The sequence below is a fragment of the Cimex lectularius genome, unplaced genomic scaffold (assembly GCF_000648675.2).
Source record: "Cimex lectularius strain Harlan isolate CLEC.00 unplaced genomic scaffold, Clec_2.1 scaffold126, whole genome shotgun sequence".
Classification (NCBI taxonomy): Eukaryota; Metazoa; Arthropoda; class Insecta; order Hemiptera; family Cimicidae; genus Cimex; species Cimex lectularius.
Window position 1 is genome coordinate 1213945 of NW_019392705.1, and position 20378 is coordinate 1234322.

The 20378-nt window shown below is 36.4% G+C and overlaps 1 protein-coding gene across 2 annotated transcripts in view; it reads right to left on the reverse strand.

Annotated features, from left to right (window-relative positions):
* LOC106674115 (tyrosine-protein kinase CSK) overlaps positions 1–20378 on the reverse strand; it is a 36405-nt gene that overhangs the window by 2956 nt on the left and 13071 nt on the right. Inside the window, exons 1-9 of one of the 2 annotated variants that reach the window (XM_014406629.2) lie at positions 4038–4125; positions 3600–3760; positions 3387–3529; positions 3100–3319; positions 2897–3031; positions 2658–2794; positions 2388–2549; positions 2112–2307; positions 1965–2051 (exon numbers count right to left, since the gene is read on the reverse strand). In XM_014406629.2, the coding sequence (XP_014262115.1) occupies positions 1965–2051; positions 2112–2307; positions 2388–2549; positions 2658–2794; positions 2897–3031; positions 3100–3319; positions 3387–3529; positions 3600–3650 (1131 nt within the window). In that variant the 5' untranslated portion in view covers positions 3651–3760; positions 4038–4125. Of the gene's footprint in view, positions 1–1964; positions 2052–2111; positions 2308–2387; positions 2550–2657; positions 2795–2896; positions 3032–3099; positions 3320–3386; positions 3530–3599; positions 3761–4037; positions 4126–20378 lie in introns of those variants that run through there. The other variant, XM_014406628.2, reaches the window with a different exon arrangement.

Below are 20378 nucleotides of genomic sequence, written 5' to 3' on the forward strand. Positions count from 1 at the left end.
TTTTAAAACTTTGTAACATTTTTTTCTCAACAAAACGATGTAGCTTTGAAGCTACTAAACTACTGAATGATGTCCAACATGGTACGGACAAGTGGAGTCATCCGTCACCGTCACCACAAGTCGGCCGACTGATAGTCCATCCAGCCATTGAGGTTGTCATCCGGGTGCTGTCAACAACTAGGTCAATTCAGCACCCAGCACACGCAGTTCTAAACCCCACGTTGATTCTTAAATACATTTACTACTATGTAGATACCATTCATTCAATGGTGATGGAGTACTCGATATTCCTCCATCACCATTTACATACATTATACATCTAGCTAATTGAGAATTGATGGAGCAGGACACCGTAGACCCTATCAATCATAAATTCATGCTAATAAATATATTCACTCTTAACACAATCTTTACGCATATTACACAATTAATTGAGGGTTGATGGGGTGCTCAATATTCCGCCATCAACCCTCTCACATGACATATTCACGCTAATAAATACATTCACTCTCAACATGACCTTTACATATATTATACAATAACCTAAATGAGGGTCGATGAGGTAAATGACATTCTGCCATTGACCCTCTTACATCACAATTCATGCTAATAAGTACATTTATTCTCAACACAATCTTTACACATATTGCACAACTAACCTAATTGAGGGTTGATGGGGTACTCGATATTCGCCACTGACCCTCTCACATAACATATTCACGCTAATAAATACATTCACTCTCAACACAACCTTTACACATATTACACAATTAACCTAATTGAGGGCCGATGAGGTATTTGACATTCTGCCATCGACCCTCTCACATCACTCATTCACACTAATAAACACAACACTTTGAGTGAGTAGAAATACTTTGATTCAATATAAAAAAATATTTTTTTGCATTGTATACAAAAGTAGTATTTAAAGTATAAATTAACTTTTTTCCACATCCTACATGTTATTGTTAAATTTAATCAATGTTTGTAAATCCTGGGGCCTGAAGATGATCTCAATAAAGATCGAAACGTTGGCACAATAAAGAAAATGTTTTTCTGAAACCTACATCACACCAGACCACATCTCATGATTTCTGAATAAGCTAATAAATACATTCATTCTCAACACAACCTTTACACACATTATACAACTAATCTAATCTGAGGGTTGATGGGGTACTCGACATTCCACCATAGACCCTATCACATCATGCATTCACACTAATAAATACATTCACTCTCAACACAAGCTAATATTACTATATATATAGGTATACACAACTATTATTACTATATTATACATGAGAACAACCCCATTTCCTCCAATAATCAGGCCGGGGACCCAAATACTCGCTGCCATGCTCAAGCACAATTCTGAAATCAGGTGGCATTCCTGCGAGCTCTCATATGGAGCCGAGAAATTACATCCTTCAGTTAGGTAGGACACATCGAGTAACCTTTCTATGCTGGACACATACATATTCAGGCTTTTGCCCAAAAGTAAATGCCTTGTGTCAACCTCGCATAGCCTATTCTTAATCGGGAGAGGACGACCCCTCTTCTACGAGTCAGATCCTCCTGGGGCCATCCATCGACAGTGCTCTTGATAGCTTGAGAGTTTCTCTGCCGATCCAGCCCATCAATGCTGCCACCTTCTTTTAATCACGTTTTTTATTGCATACTTAGTGTCTGAGGGCTGTATCGAGGTGGTTAAGTCTGGAGGTTGGGACGTCTTGGCCTAAGCCACCTCATCTGCCTTTATTAAAAATTATGTCTACAAACTTAATGAATTTATGAGTATAGTGTACAACGAGAGGCAACAAATGTGGATTTTTTTTAAATTTTTTGTAATACTAGGTTGAAAATTATTATAATACGTTCAAGCGTTCTTCCCATTGGGACCTAGCAGCTTATTTTTTTCCTTTGTAGGACTTATTCCTAAAAAAAGGTTTAATTTAACTTACAATTCTAGGGTAGGGAACCCTTCCGAATGAATAGATTTCCCAGAGCAAAATTCCGAAACTCCACATATCAGATTTATTGGAAAAAATCTGTAATAAAAAAAACAAATTAATGACGAATCTGACATCAATTGCTATAGGACGGCTTACTCCTTGTTTGAGGGCTTCGGGGGCAGTCCATTTTATCGGCAGTTTGCCACAGTCGAGGGTGAAATTCTCTTCCCGCGCGAGGCCAAAATCTGCTACCTTAGCCACACCGTTTTCTGAGATCAGGACATTCCGAGCGGCCAGGTCGCGGTGGACCACCTTCCTTCTTTCCAAGTATTCCATCCCACTGCATGTGTCACTGATGAACAAAAACATTTTAAAAAATTAAAAAATTAATTCTGTGGCAGTTTAAGAGCTGATTACGGATTGACAACTCACCATGCAAAATTTATCTGGTGTTTTTTGGTGACATGTTGCCTCCCACGAGATCGCAGGTAGTCGACAAGACTCCCTTTACCCATGTACTCCGTGACCAAAGAAATATGAGTTTTGTCAAATACGAGACCTAAAAGTTTGACTAAATTCTCATGTGTCAATGATCTGGAAAAAGTGGACAAAGCAAAAAAATGAATATTATAAAAAATCATTCTGTTATAATTTAGTACAGCTTTATTTTATCTAATGTTAAACTGATTTAAACGGCCTTACGTCATCAGAGATGCTTCAGCGAGGAACTTTTGGGCAGCTTCACTTGAGTCCTTCAGCATTTTAACAGCAACTTTTTCCCCTCGAAAAATTGCAAGTAGGACATCTCCGAATTCACCTTTTCCTATTGGCTCCCGGTACTAAAATTAAAGAAGGAAACAACAGTCAATAATTAATAAAAAATAAAAATCCCACTCGATGATTATAAATGTTTAATTAAAAATAAATTTGTTTGAACCTACCTCTAGTTCATGCTCTTGTATAACCCAGCCAGCCTCAACGAACTTTTTTGTGTCTACACAGAAATCCTGCTTACCCTGTTTTGGTAAGCATTTAGTAAGCTGTGTGCAAAGTCCATCAGCATCTTCTTCATAATGCTTTATTAAAACAAAAATGTATTAAGATCATAGAAGCTATATTAAACTGAATATTTTAAATTGTTTACTTCTACTAATTGTGCAAGATTTTCAAAAAATTCTTCATCATCAATTGTCAGCTGATTGTCCTTGTACTTGACTCTGTAGTGCTCGACTTTGTTCTGGAAGCAGACGCAGAGCGTGTAATCGCCCGGGAAATTGGTCGACTCCCTGACCAAAAAGAGACCGTCGACTCTTGGGTTAAGCAGCTGTTCGGCCATTTCACGAGAAATCTTTCCATGAAACCACCTTTAAAAGGAAAAAAAATAGAGCATTTTTAAAAAATCGTCCGATTGGAGAATTACAATCGACTTACGGCATCGCGCTTAATTTGACTTCGGCTTTGTTTTGCTGGAAAGTTGGGGAGAGGCTGTCGGAATCCATGATTTCTGGCATTATCCAAGTTGTGCTTGTATCTTTCGAGTCCAAAGGTCTGCACATAGAAACCGGTTGGTACCTCTAAAAACAAAATTTCATTAAAAAACATGCTCTATGCAAGAGATTTATATATATTAAAAAAATTAAAAACCTGAGTTAGAGTAGTTCCTTGCAAAGCCTGATTCATTACCACAGGATTCATCTACCAGTCTACCAATTGATTCAAAACTATACATGCTAGGAAAACCAATGGGAAAAGTCTTCTTTTCTCAATCCGGTCATAATAACGCTTAATTTGAAAATCAAACAAATCTGTAACAGAAATTTTTTGTTATTAATTTGTAAAATGAAGGTTAAGTTGATTATTTTAAATTGATTGTTTTATATTGACCAAAAGGAAAACTTAATTTTGAACGATAAAACTTGATGATTCTGTACAATTAAACATTGATAAAGATACCCTAAGACTTAAAATATGTTTGATTCATTGATGATTCTTACAAATTTATCATGTATGTAACAAGATTGGCTATGGTAAATACTAAACAAACTTACTCAATCCAATTTTCTCTTGGATCGCAATACTTACAAAATATAAACTGTACTGTTTTATTACATATTTTGTACCGGCTGGTATCAAACTGGAGTACAATGAATGGTATTTGAAAACGTTCTTTCCAATAGTTCTGCTGCTTACTCCAGTCAATCTAATCAGCTACGCTGATTAAGGCCTTTTGCATTTCTTTCTTTATCATTCATTGCGTCGTTCTTTCACTAAACATTCCGAAGTCTTGAATACCGGCACCATTTAATAAATTGCCAATTATCAAATCTAATTAATATTTTTAAATAATTTTATGTACTGAACTATTTATTATTTGGCCACACATTTTGCAAAGGTAACAGGAGAGAGGGAATGCTTTACCAAAATATTTTTTTTCTCTTTTGTTAATTTTTTTATCATAACCTAAAATATTATTCCAATTAATCATTTTTTTTATCTAAAGTTTTTGGTTGAGATGAAAAATTAGACACGAGAAGATTCGAATGCACTACCTTCGGTTCAATACACAGCTACTCTAACCACTTGAGCTATTGCGACTTCTCAGTGGTGGATTTCAGCCAAAATTAATATTAATAATTGAAGATGGCAAGAAGCTTAAATGCATCCGAGCCAAAACTTTGGTATAGGTAGATCAAAATTCTGAACAGATTCAACTGGCACCCCCCCCCCTAAAGTTGTAAGCTTATTTTGCGTATTTCACCTAACGTCACCTGTTCTTGTGTGCCTACCAGACCCGTTTTTCTGTTTGCTTATGCATTACTGATGTTATATCAAAAATTTAACTAATCAAAACTTGGTTCAGTCCAAATCAGCTACTGTATTTATTTAAAAAAATAGATTACGACCTGCTAGCAGCCACATGATTTGGACGGTTTTTTATTTGATAAAAATGGAGGTAGAAACCTGAGTGTGTATCAGGTTTACCCTGCCCGCGATGCGAAATTGTAGGAGAAGCAATTTCATAGTGATGCAAAAATTTGTATAGTCAGTAACACCCACCAGGAACCCTTCTGTAAAATTTCAATCTGCAATGTAAGAGGAGAAAGTTAAAACTTATACTTGGAGGAACCTCACCCGAGGGCAGAGACAGGCAAAAGGCACAACTAAGAAGATGTCTCACCTAAACTTTCTAGAGATTATTGGATTTATAGAGAAAAGACCAAAATAAAACTTGTGCTTACCACAAACTAATTAAACCTCTTCAGCAACCCTTCTGTAAATTTAGAGCCTTATAATTGGTGGAACCTCACCTTGCGGTAGAGGGCAGGAAAATGTGAATATATTTATTATTATTCTAATTAATTATTCTTTCTATCTAAGGTTTTTGTTTGAGATGAAAAATTAGTGTCTCGAGCGGGATTCAAACCCACGTCTTGAAAATATGGCAAAAAGAGGCAAACTAATTAATAAGTATGACATAAATAACAAGTAATAATAAATATCCATGGCTTAGTGGTCATAATTGACCATATTAATTATTGCAATTAATTATTCTTTTATATAAGGTTTTTGTTTGAGATGAAAAATTAGTGTCACAAGCGGGATTCGAACCCACGACATTCGCTCAATATGCTGATGCTCTAACCACTTGAACTACCGTGACTTCGATCCCCTCGGACACTAACTCCTCATCTGAACTTACAACCGTTCGAATTTTGCCTCTTTTTGCCATTTTTTCAAGTCGTGGGTTCGAATCCCGCTCGTGACACTAATTTCTCATCTCAAAAACCTTACATAAAAAGAATAGTTAAGTGGAATAATTAATATAGTCAATTATGACCACTAAGCAAATATGGATATTTATTATTACTTGTTATTTATATTAAACATATTAATTATTATTTTTTTAATAAAAATAACGATTTTGGGATGTTTCGGCAATCCCGTGCCATTTCCAAGTCATATATTTTATTTATTACAATTTCAAAAACTTTTGTTTTTATTTCTTTCTACAAAAAGTTGAAAAAACTTAAAATGAAATTTCCAACATGGCGGCATGTTTTTTTTTATTACATATTATCTTTATATCAATTTTTGTGAAAATAATTTTTTTAAAATGTTTTTGCAATGTTAAAAGTGAAACGTATGGCTTAAAAATGGCACGAGGCAGCCGAAACGTTGCAAAACCAATATAAATAATAAACAAACAAATAAATTCTATCGCAATTGTCCCAGCTATAATTGCTTTTCACAAAAGTGAATTTAACAAGTGAAGGACAAAGTGGAAAAGGAAGGATAGCAGTTCATAGAAAAGGACGTTTTCGACCGCTTCCGGCCAGGGATTGATTACAAAGAGAACAAGGGGATAGAAAAATAACCCAATTATTCAGGGCATTTTAACGGTGGCGTTCTGTTTCATATTCAACTTTCTTTACAAATCAACCCAATAAAACATTAATCGAAGAGAGTGGAGAGAGGAGACAGAGAGAGTGTGAATAAGTGAGAGTGAGAGTGAGAGAGCGAGGAGGGAGTGCGTGTGCGTGCGTTTGTGCGTGCGTGCGTTTGTGTGTGTGTGTGTGTGTGTGTGTGTGTGTGTGTGTGCGNTTAAGAGAGAGAGAGAGAGAGAGAGAGAGAGAGAGAGAGAGAGAGAGAGAGAATGAGATCGACTGAGTGTGAGGGAGTCATACAATAGACCAAGATCAGCTAGTACTATACGAATTTTTGAGAAATGTATTTTTTATGAATATGTATTTTTCTTATGTTAAGTATAATATACCTACTGCTTAAAAATGAGATAAAAAGAGAAATAAGCAATGAAGAAAATGTTAAATTAATGTTTTTTAAACTGATTTTTTAATGAAAATGTGTACATGCATTCTACTAGTTTTAACGTTTTGTGTATGTAACAATAATAAAGTGTCTTATTGATTTGTTTTGTACATAAGTATGTATTTTTTTAACATCCTCTGCAATCAGAATTTTTCAATGATCCGAATACCCCATGAGTTGATAGGATCGGATTACTGAGAGAGCCACTGTGCTGGGCTTTGATGTCGGAGTTTGACATCTACACGAGTCGCTACTAATTTCAGTTTGCATATTAAATTGATCTACACTAAATCCGAGGGTAGACGGACCCAATAACGAGCCAAGACTTCAAATTTTAATTTCATCTTGATTTGATTGTTTCCGATTAATTTCATATGTGTATCTTTGCTTTCTTGGTCTGTAAGACGCGTCTTCCCCTTTGTGCCAAGCTGCTGGTTTATCATAGACCAAACCGGTAAGGATAGGCCAAACGTGATCGAAACCAACCAAATTATAGGCCTATCACGCCGCAGACTCCACGAGAAGAAATGTAACAAATTAAATTCACTTTTTTGCATCAAATAGTGCCATTATCAGGATTGTGCTTGAACCGACACCTGCAGAATTGGCATATCAATTTGCCCGCAGGGAATGACGAGGGGCGTAGTGTGAAAATCCAAGTCTAAAGGAACGTTGTAGAATCTCCGTGACGGTTGAATTTCGAAGCGACTTTTCCCCAACTTTAAAATAGGGCTTAACGCCCTTATCGGTTCTGGATTAATGCGGCCGACTGCTGTTCCCTTTTAACTTTTTAAACTAAATCTACGTATTTACAGAAATTTGCCAATTAACAAGGGCTGTTTTATCGAATTCCTTCAGATTGCTAGCTCGACTTTGGCCAAATCCATATTGGATTTTGTAACTTACGAACTTGCTAATTAATGAAAAAAGTTAAGCCGTTCCAGTGGTGATAAATTTGTCCGAATCAAAACCAGCTCAATAGATTCAACGTAAGCATATATTGGTCAACAAAGATAAGTGAAACTGAACTTAACTAACAGCAAACGGACATGGTTTATGTAGATGACTCAACCCCTATCTGGACTCGAGATACGGCTTCATCATAGTCTCTACTTCCGTTTTTGTTCCGAAGTGATTTTATCTTATAACAAAGTCCATTCATTGGTCAAAACTCATAGGAATATGTTTAAAGTGCCTTCACATTTCACATAACTTGACTATTCCAGGCCTTTTGGTTTAATACTTTTCCCCAATATCATCAAAATTAGTCTAATATTTCACCTGCCAACCATTATTGCTTTCTAGGAAAGGTCGGTAACGAGATGAGAATATATAATCTTTGAATATTTTGTGAATACTTTTCCTATTTGCCTTTGGATAGAATGCAATATTTGTCATTTATTTGTTGTATGAATGAATTGTATTACACATATTTTTTGATTTGCAGTAGTTGTTTAAACAGTATTCAGTTGGTTACAGGGTATTATTGAACCTTTACAAGAGGACCTCCAGGATGGTGTGAAACGGATTTGAACCCAACTTTTTTTGGTGATTCTACACTACAAAATATTGACAACTTACGCGCCACTTCTTGTGAATAGGTCCCTGGTTTCGCCAAAAAAAATCTGAAAGTTGAAATTTTCCGTTTTTTAATATTTCTATTTTGCCGTTCAAATCAACTATTTGAATATATCATTTTACATCATTTTTTATGTAGTAATAAAACATAGTAAAAACTATCAAAGTTTATCAATTTAAAAAAATCTAAAAACCAAATATTTTTCAAGTAAACTACATTATAAAAATATCATTTTAACAAACATTCTGTAAACAAAGTAGGTCAGAAAATGGTCAAAACTTCGGAAAAATTTTAGTAGTCAAAAAATTCATAAAGTCAAATTCAAACAAAAATTTATATTTAGGGGTCTCTAGAGGTGCTAAAACGAAATTTCATATTAGTTTCACGAAAAAAATTTTAATACCTAGTTTACTTGAAAAATATTTGGTTTTTAGAAAACCAATTTGGTTATTGGTAAACTTTAATAGCTTTTACTATATTTTTATTGCAATCTACATAAAAAATGCTGTAAAATGATAATATTCACACAGTTGATTTGAGTAAGTAGAACGGCAAAATAAAAATATTAAAAAAAGGGAAAATTTCCCCTTTGAAAAAAAAAATGTGGCGTAACCAGGGCCACATTCACAACAAAACCAAAAAGGTTTTGTCCAAATCCGTAACACACCAACCAGTGGTCGTCGTCTTTTTTGTCCCCATTAAATAAAAGAATCATTTAACCGGAAAATATACATTCAACATAAAATTGTTTACGGGAAAAATACATAACCAAAAGCAAGGGATTACACACTATAATAAAGATATTAAACACAACAACAGTTATGTTCATGAATTCAATAAATAAGTCAATAAAAATAAACCTAATAAAATGTAATAACCAAAATTAAGTATACTTCACTAAAGCTCTCCGTGGCCATTTCATTTGTCGCCGAGAATCAAATAGATTACACGACATTTGAAAAATGGCAAAAAGGAGGGAAAATTCAAAAGGTGCGGTTGAGATGGGAAGTTGATGTTCGAGTGGATCGAAGTCACGATAGCTCAAGTGGTAGAGCAGCGGCGTATTTAGCCGAAGGTTGTGGGTTCGAATCCCGCTTGTGACACTGACTTTTTTATCTCAACCAAAACCTTAATTAGCTATAAACAATAAATCAACTAACAGACAAGGACTTAACATGAACTTACACGTTATTTATCACAATTGGTAAAACCAGGTTCATTGGCAGAAACACATTTCCTTTTAACACACTTCATTATTTTTCAACCACTATGTGTTTTAAATCTTTAATGCTTATATTTACAGTAATTCAAGTCTTCCCTATTATAAATAAATGGATTTTTCATATGTACAACTAGGCTATTTATGCATGACTTATAAAAAATGAATGTGGGTTGTTAAGAAAGTTAAGTTCAACTAGGGTTACATGCATGTAGTCTATAGGAGTCGACGTGGAAACCCTCCAATAATTCTTAGAGCAGCATTTTGGACTACCTGGAACTTAGTAAGATTGGATTTAGACATATTTTCCCAAATGGGAGCACTATAAATGGACGTATTTATATTTCATAAAAAAGTTTTTATTTTTACGGACCGTACATCAATGTTTGTTAAAGCCGGGGTAAAGGCTCCTTAAGATCGTCCATTCTTTTAAGAATTTAGTTTCAATCTGGTAATTAAAATTAACTATGGAATCTAGGTACAACCCAACGTATTTAACATTCTTAGTCCATGATATTGGCGAGGTATTTATTTTGACATGATTGACAGTGTGGTCGAGTCAGCATCAGTTTTGCTACCACGTCGGATTCTCCATGTTTTCAAAATATATAAAACACCTATTTTTACTGATAATTCTCTGCAGATAAAATCAACCATATAAAACCGGCTCTTATAAAGGCCGTATCATCAGAATACAGAGCAAGATCATTTTTAGTTTTTAGCTTTCAAAGGTCGTTTATAATGATGTTAAATAAGGATGGTCCTAGAACTGACCCTTGGGAGACCCCAGCTTTTCTACTTCTTAAAGGTGACCTTCATCAATCTGTACAAAGAATTGATTGGGTAATTACAATTAAATTTGTTAGTTAAGAAATTTATATGACTTTAAATATGAGACCTCAGTGCCAAACACAGTCAAACGCTCTCTCAGCGTCAATAAGTACTTCCCCATTTGCTTTTTTACATTAAAATTATGAAGAATTATATCCACCACTCTATCCAGCTGTTGTTATTATTATTACTATTTATGTAATAATTATTAGTCACAATTTCTGAAGTTAAAAATCCCAAAATGACGAAATATCTATTGTTTGGTAATAGATAAAATGGTAAAAAAAAACCTTTATCGTTCGACCTTGAACATGATACATCGTTCAACCAAATAAAAAATTTCCTTTTTTTAATAATTCTAGGCGAGAAACATGCCGAGATTTCTAAAATTCGATCTATCAGTGAAAGAAAATCTACCTGAAATTCTAATTACAGTACTGTCTTGATGCGCAACACTAGTGTGAATCTATTTTGAATGAATCGCGAGAAGGTCGCACCCATTTATTGTTCTCTCCCGCTGTATAAAACGGACGAATACATACGAACGAATGACGCACCTCATTTTTTTTTTAAAGCGATTTTTAGCATAAAATATCAAGCACAAATAGCTTTGTATCATACTTATTCAGCATTAGAGCTCACTCAGACCTACGGAATAGCACGAACACATTCAACAGGACCTAGACTGCCCTTTAACCACTCTCTTCTCACTCTAGACCCTTCACTCCATCAGAGGTCAATTCATCATTAGACACGCCCAGTAAAAAAACCTCCGGGTTTGACCTTATCACCACAAACACTCTCTGAACTCTTCATAAAAAAATTATAATTTCTTTGACCATCATTTACAGCTCAGTCCTTAGAATAACTTCACTAGTTTTCGTGGTCCGCTTGACCAATTAATATCTTTCAATTAATTAAAGTTTTTAGTTGAGATAAAAAAGTCAATATCACTAGCGGGATTTGAACCCACGATCTTCGGCTAGATACACCGCTGCTCTACCACTTGAGCTATCGTGGCCTCGATCCACTCGGGCACTAACTTCCCATCTCAACCCCACCTTTTGAATTTTCTTAGAACCTTATAATAACTTTTCTTTTTTCCTTGGTTAGGGATGGTAAGGGCCTTAGAATAACCTTCCTTTTTTCCTTAACCTTTCAATCCAATGGAAATTATCGCAGCACACTCCAAAAAATTCAAAACCTGGTTATAGCCTTAACTACTAAAAGCGGGTGTTTCGCAATTCTCATTTTTGGCATCACAATCTCCTACACAAACTCCTTCTGAAACACATATATTCTATCGTTTCTAGTTCAGACATCATTCTACAATTCTACAGTGCCAAAGGGTGGTAGACATCATCTTCTGAACAGAAGTTAGGCTGCTCGGGTGCTTTCCTAGACGTGAGAAGCCCATCCATCAGTGTAGTACCTGACACTGCTAATAACTTAAGGGCATCCTTCCATCCACTGATTACCTCGTCCTAAAATACTATCCGTCCGATAGGTACTTTCAAGGACGAATCAATCGTCCTTTCACTAAACCGAAACGGGCATTACGTAAAGCAGCATCCCTGGCCCCATTTAGTATACGCTTAAGAGTTTCCAATTACATATGCAGACGACACCGCCATACTTTCAGCAAATCCAGACCCACTAGTGGTTTTCAGAAATCTCCAGGTTCAAGAAATGAAGGATCATACTCAAAGAAATCAAATCGTGGCACATAAACTTCATCCTTAGCCGTACCACCTATCCTTCAATCTACAACTTTGTACTTATTCCAGCAACTAATTCGTTCGCTATTTGAGACTTTACACCGACAAAAGACTTGGAACACTCGAATTAAAGCTAATAGGACTGAACAGACGATATAAATTACTCAAAAGACTACTCACTTAAAAATAAACTCCGGCTCGTCCCATCATTACTACAATCAATTTGGACGTACGGAATCGAACTGTGGGATTCAACCAAGCGTTCCAACCTCTATAAAATCCTGTCCAATATTATCCTAGGAAACTTTGCCCAAGCTCTGTAACCTTACTATCTACACAGACCTCCCATTTATCTTCGAAATTGCAAGAAGTCGATAGAGGCGCCTCCGTAAAACCCTTGACCGTTAGATTTAACACCTTTCATCGAACCCTAGTCAATAGTCAATCGTTCTACTAATTAAACGATTTAGGGTAAAAATCTCAAACTAATTACACAAGATCATCGAACTTCATATGCATATGACTAGTAGAGCGTAAACAGTCTGATAATACATATTAATTTTTTTTTAAGATAAATCTACAACCTACACGTGAGCAAGTAACAAAATTACTAAACATAAAACCAAGTCGAACGTACAATTAGCTGGCAAATTAAGAGGTATTAGTTATTAATATTGCAATTCAACGTAATGGTATTAAGATTTCAAATTTTTAAAGTTATTTTTATTCAAAGGTGGCAGCATGAAGTTCACTAATATGAGTGTTCGTCAACGACCGGTGAGTTCTTTACAGGATTCAGTTAGTTATGAGTGAGCTTAAAAGTGTTCAGTGATAATACAGCCTTGAAATTTAATGTTAATACAAGAGGTTTTGTGTATAAACTAAGGAGAAAATAGTTGACTGTGGCAGAAAGGAGTTTTCCGCAGCTGAATGTAATGAAGTCTGCGGACATGGCTCAAGCCGAGCGTGGAAATGTTTTTGAACGATTTTCACAGATGAAAGCTCATTTTGAAACACAAGGGTGAGAATGGGCCCGCCGATAGACCAGGTCTGAGGATCTATTTTACAACTAACCCCCAATTTTGGTGTTTTCCGATCATTTTGGTCTATCGAACGCGTTCCGGCTTCTTGGTATCTTCAGTACTATGTCCGTGTAATTCTGTTTACCGGTGATCCGTCAACGACACCGAGACAAAACGCCGACACAACTTCCACGTTTCATGAACTTAAAAAAAAGGTTTTACTGGATGATCCGTCAAAGACACAGAGACAAATATAACACTGTCACATTCCTTCCAATGTATAACGGGGGACTTAAAAAAGAGACTTGACCGAACTTGAGTCCCTGCAATGAAGATGGCGAAAAGGCCAAACACGTCTGTCATACCGAAGTCACCCGTCAAAAACAAAGAAAAATATAACACCGGCATACTCCTTCCACGTTTAATTATTTTTAATTATCAAAGGAAATCGCACAGAACCAGCACTGAAGATGGCGAGAAGCCGAAACTCTTGACAAACCGGAATAATCGGAAACGATCAAACTACTGTTCATTATCTCGCTGACCCCAAGAGAAAATCTCACTTGATGATCCTTGAACTTTTTTTTTGCTAAAAAGCGTTTAGCACCAACGTTTAGTTGAGCAATTTTTTGATTGTACAAATCCATGTCATAAGTCCGTGTACTAGAAACTAAACTATTTAAGGATTTCTTACAAATAGTCTGTAATATCAACTGTCCTATTAAAAAGTTGAAGCTTATCATTTGTATAACTCTCAACAGTGCAAAATTAAAGTTAAGTACTACATTTAGCGCAATGTACAAGTAAGTTTTGAGCTTTTGGTGCTCGCATGACTTAGGTGTTCCGAGCTATTAATCTCGATAAATCAAGAAGCAGCCTTTCAAACGGAACGATGTGGGAATTTTGTAACTGTACCATGGCATAAAAGAATAATATTACCATGTTAGTACGGTATTAGGGGCGTCGATGGCCCCAACTGTTCGTGTTTACACAGCGGTCATCACTCATCACTGTAAGGTAGAGGTCCCAGGTTAGAATCCAGCGGCCCTGAATTGACATGCTTGTTTTGACCTTTGCTGTTGCGAACCCTCATAAAAATAAATAAAGCATAAGAAAAATCCTATTTTATTGCTTAACTATTTGTTATAAGTAAACGAGAAAAGCAATATGTTCGAAATATCAGAATAATCTTTTATTATCGTAGATTCCACAATTACACGATACCGTTTGACAGTTACCTACCTGGTCTGCCCATCCTCGCTTTATTTTGTCGTTTCAGGAGCGTTTCTCTCCACAAATATCACCCTAACACTGAGGACGGCGAAATGCCGAAACGCTCCTGAACCGACAAAAAACTGCGAGGATAGACTGACCAGAATGTAAAGGTAAATTTCAGACAAAGGTTTATAGGAAAGGTTCATCATCCCGCAGACCACATAAGGAAATCTCACAATTAGACGATAACGTCCTAGAATAATAAATTAACTAGCGGTTAATTAAAACATCCTGTGTTATATGCAGAAAAACGTCACTATATGCAAGTTATTGTTGCACAGGTCGTTCCATTAAATATAAAACCAACTTTTTTTTAAATCAAGTTTAAAAATGGTTTATAAGCGATAATATGAATGATGTGTGGTTATTATAAACGTGTGTGACACTTGCTAAGAGTTGAAGAGTTGACGCATTTGCAGAGAGAGGAGGGCAGGGAGATTCAGGCGACAATGTTGAAGTTCTTCCACAAAATTAAAGTTGAAAGACTTGTGTCTTGTGTAAACAAGCTTTTAGGTGGCCATAAAAAATGTGGTCTGACCTTACATGTTTGTTGGGGGAAAAAAACATCCCGCAATTAACTACATACTTAATTTGTAGGGTCCACTTAATGAGTTTCTCGGCATTTATTTCAGGGGTGGCATTCCTGCGGGAAACTGGGTTCCGAGATAACGACACCTTTGTAGAGCCCATTTACACTGTCTGCGATGTGATATCGCGTAGAAGTTGAAATCTCGAAGAAATGAGCTGCAGGATCCCGCGTGCGTCATTTTTACACCACGAGCTAGGTGTAATCGCAAATTATTTTGCGATCAGCACGAGTTTTATTTTGATCTTTTCCTTATATATCTAATAATCGCTGATACGTTTGGGCGAGACTTTTTCTCGGGTGTCTTTTGCCTGCCTCTGCCCTACGGTGAGGTTCCAGCAAGAATAAGCCTATAACATGTTCCTTTTTTGTGACAAATTGAAATTTGCAAACGGGTTGCTGATGGGTGACTAGATGAGACTTTTTCTTGGCTGGGCCTTTTGCCTGCCTCTGCCCTAGGGTGAGGTTTGACCAGGTATAAGTCTCTAATATGTTCCTTTTTTGTGGCAGATTGAAATTTGCAAAAGGGTTGCTGATGGGTGTTTAGGCAAGACTTTTTTTTGGTTGAGTCTTTTGCCTGCCTCTGCCCTAGGGTGAGGTTCCACCAAGTACAAGCCATTTAACTTGTTCCTTTTATATGGCAGATTGACATTTTACAGAGTGTTTCTGGTGGGTGTTACAGACTATAAATATTTCGCGTCGCGGGCAGAAGCGTCATACTTGTTCGTGTTTCTGACTTTGGGCCGAACGTAGTTTCCATTAGTCGATAGACGATTAGTGAAAATACGAATATAACATCAGTAATGCATAAGCAAGCAGTAAAACGTGCAAGGTACGCACACTAGAGCATGTGATGTAAGGTGAAATATGCAAAATAATCTTGAAACTTTGGGGGGGGGTGATAGTTGAATCTGTTCAGAATTTGATCTACCTATCCCAAACTTTTCTTGCCTTCTTCAATTTTTAATAATAAATTTGGCTGAAATCCATCACTCAAGATTCTGATATCGAGATGCAGAAACCCGCCTGACAGACGAAAACGTTCGGAAAGGACCAAACTAGCGGAAAAATATACACTCGGCCAACCGAAACAATATACATGTTTAAATGCCTAACAAATATCCCAATACCAATCTGTCCATAATGAAAGACGACATGAAGAAATATAAAAATGGAAAACACCATAATTACAAGACTAAGTTGTAGTTGTACGGTTGAATTATCAAATTGAATTATTAGTGGCTAAATTATTCAATAAGTGGATCGATGTGACTTGGCTCCATATAGAGAGCGTATAGGAATGCAACCAGATACGAGAATTGTGCTTGAGCACGGCAGCGAGTATAGTCCTGTTCCGATTCTCAGAAGAAACAGGACATTTTTACCGTACATAGTACTTTATAGATATCTAGTCTTGTGTTTCTTTATGCACATCAAGACTGAATGTATTCATTAGCGTGAATATGTAATAATAAACCTCTCACTCTAATGTTGCCCCTACTTCTACATGACTCATTCAGATTTATGGTAATACGATAAAGGATGGGTAAGATTTTGATTTTGCAATTTTTTTTTTAAGTTATACAACGCCTGTTGAACAAACATAGAATTCTAAAAAAGCTAACAATTATACATTTTATTTATTTTTTGTTAAAATGTTTTGTAAATCAACGTGAATTCCGTGTTGTTAGTGATAATCCGTTTACAGAACGAACAAATTGGAATGGTACAAAAACGGGAGGTCAAATAAGACGATTTAGTGCTGCTGTCTTTTGATTTTAATCAATTTCCATTTTGTATTTTCATTTTTTTACGCTGTGGTTGTGCATCACTTTGATTAATTATTATAAAGACAATTAAGAAGTACAACTGCTTTAAAGACAAAGTTTGGAAGAGATATTTCTTCTTTTTCACGTCTAGAACATCTACAAATGGTAATATATTAATTAATTTATGTTAATATAAATATATTAAAAACACTACATTGGAGTAGTGTATAGGAGTTGAGAGATGGTTAGGGTTAGATTTTTTTTTTTTTTTAAAGAAACCTACCAAATTGCTTACCCGAACAATCAAGGTAAAAAATAGTGTTTTCAAAATTCTGGGTTCATCCTTCCCTCGACTATGAGAAAAGCGTAGTTAAGTTAAGTAGGTTTCGGATCATCCATGGAAAGGAAAATAACTGGATGTGCCAGCTATAAAGGACTACGTGGGAAAACCTAGCAACCGAATTCTCCGACGTCTGGGATATTAATCCAGCGAAACCTTAAGGTAGGTCTAAGATCTGGTAGCACCATAAACCTACAAGTGCTTGAGTGACACCACAACATGTCTACCTTTTCGTCAGTTTCAGATTAAATAGTGTAGACCACCGTTAACGATATACAGTTTGTTCCCAAACACTCATCGGTACTAGCACAAGATGTATGACAAAGATAATTACAGTCTATGTTAATTTGAAAAGCCATTCAGAATTATAGACCTACAAGGTTATACAAACGGCGGTAGTTTTTGTCTTAAACTCACGTGGAATGTTATCACAAATAAGACGGCAGATTCGTCTGAAGAGAAGGAAATCGCGTTTCACTGTGAAGGTCTTTCGAGGCTACGGGTTTTTCACCTTGCCGAAGAAAACCCATGGTCTACAACCAGCACCAAGGTTTCACGACGCTCTGAGTTCCAACGAGAAGATTAAGTCTGGAAAGCGGGCTTTAAATATTATAAAAAAGGGCTCAATGTTATTCGGCCAGATTATTCGGCTACATAGGGCAAACATTTATCTTTAAATAAGTTATTATTTCTTTAATACGTCTATAAATAAATATAATGTACTACATTAAAATATTTCTTGTTTTATTGATGTATTGATATTTACGAAGATATTAAACCAACAAAAGGAAAATCGAAAAATGTTATGTTGTGTGTTATGACAGATGTAACAACAATAAAATAAAAAACGATGAAGCTGGGAGGGGTGCTGTGTTTGGTGGGGAGGGACGTAAAAGGTGTGATTGTTGGACAAGATATGAACTAATTATTTGTTTTTAATTAAGTTTGTATTAATATGTAAGTAAAATGGAGTAGAAAAAAATGACTAGATTACATAGACAAGAAAAAGCTGTTTTCTTTGTACATTAAGGAAAAATCATCGGATTTAATCACCGAGAGTCGCCGAACTGAATACAATAGTAATTTTAGCATATACAGTAGCAACTAAAATACCGTCTGGCTCGAGTCCATATGCAATCGGACGAATTTAAACAAATATGAAGTTACCTGAGAGGTTTATTTCTGTCGGTTCTACGAGCCCGAACGGTTCAGGGGAGGCGACTGAGTAAGGGTTCTGAAACGGGGGTGGCTTTTGCAAGTGAATCAGCTGCGGGGGCGCTTGCGCCAGTTGTAGCTATAGCAACCGGATAGTACTAGCAACCCTGCCCAGTAGTTTAACACTGCCGCTTCCTTTTACTACGCACGATAACCAATTTCCCGTGCATTGCATGTCAATGAATCGGCTTTCCAGTTAGTGAGATCGAGACCGTTGTTACGAAGTGAAACCCGTTCTACAACTTTTTTTTACAAAATATTAATTGCATGTAGAAATCTAAGCAATCTACAATTAAGAATGAGAATATAACATCCCTGTACATTTCCCCAGGATCACTTAGTTAAATACAATAACGTAAAATTATTACTATTTAATATCCTGTACATACTTGTATGCGAGGGATTTAGGGGCAAGGAGGTCTCGAGGTCATAAGGCGACGTGGTGTGTTCCCAGGATGGGAATGTGAAGAGCGGGCTCTATCAGTAGGTTTTGGATCGAGAGGTTGATGCTACTTTTGGAATCGGTAACGGGTTGACAAAAGGAATGATGAGGTCGCTGTGAATAGTCTGGTTAGTGATCCTATGACCATTTGTCTGAGGACTTTTGATCGGAATGATTGGATGCTCTGGAAATTGAATGACGCAGGAAACAAGCTTGTACAAGGCTAGTTTAGTTTTGACGGTCAAGCCTAATTTTTGTCCTATAAGTCTTCATAGTAAGTCTTCTGTTAAGTTGTTGTCTTTTAAGTCTTGGGCGGGGATTCCACTTCAATCAGCTGTATATTTGACATAAATGGGTGTCGATCTCTCAACTCTCTGGGCTGGGCTAGTTAAATAATTGTAAACTTTTTTTTCTTAGATGATAAGAAATGAAACTCAATAGTTTATCTCTCATATTTGAGTTATTTAAATTAAATTAAATTAACTTTTAAACGGCAAAGCCCCGAGGAATATGGAGTACTGTGGTATGTACATCTGGGGAGTAAAAGTAGCTTATCGGCGAGAATGTAGTGTTTAACCACTCCCGAGGAATGTCGAATACTCTGGGGTGAGTGTGGACGTCTAGGGACTAAAAGTAACTTATTAGCGAGAATGTAGTGTTCAACCACTCCCTGAGGGATATCGAGTACTCTGAGGAGAGTGTGGACGTCTAGGGACTAAAAGTAACTTATTAGCGAGAATGTAGTGTTCATCTACTCCCGAGGAATATCGAGTACTCTGGGGTGAGTGTGTGACTATAGTGTTCAACCACTCCCCAAGGAATACCGAGTACTCTGGGGCGTGTGTGGGAAGTGTGGAGAGTAAAAATTATTAGCGAGAATGGTGTTCAACCACTCCCCGAGGACTTTCGAGTACTCTGGGGCGTGTATATGACGTCTAGTGAATAAAGTAACTTATTAGCGAGAATAGTGTTCCACCCCGCTCGAGGAATATCGAGTGCTCTTGATAACGTAAGAAACAAATGAGAGACTACCATTTTAGGATATCGCCTATTTTTTTACGAGGGTATTTCTACTATGAGGTTATATGAACCCTCGAAGTACCGGTGTTTGGAAAAAAAGCCCATATGTAAGTATGTCGAGTTCAAATGCAGGGCCACTGGATTCGAACCCGCGCCCTTTACCATATGCATATAGATATCGACTTTCTTTTCATATAAAAGCAGATGGTCAGTAATATTGAAACGCTCATATGGCTGCAACCTGAAAAATACACGTGAAAGACCAGAAAGATAAGTAAAAATATGCAAAGGGCCGGCGATGCCCTCGGATATTTATCGGCCCCTAAACTTCAAACATGGCGTATATACAACGATAAAAATTGTAGAATTCGATTCCACTCGACTTCTTGCAATAGTATTCCTTGGTTTCTATCATAATAAAATTACGCATAATGAAATACATAACTACACTGTCCCCCTGACAAAACGAAACATCATAAAACCCACTAAAAAAAAATTTACCACGAGCTAACAGGAAAAACGCAAAACAACATTTATCTTCATTCAGTTAGAACTAATTGGGCTACAGATTGTATGTTCC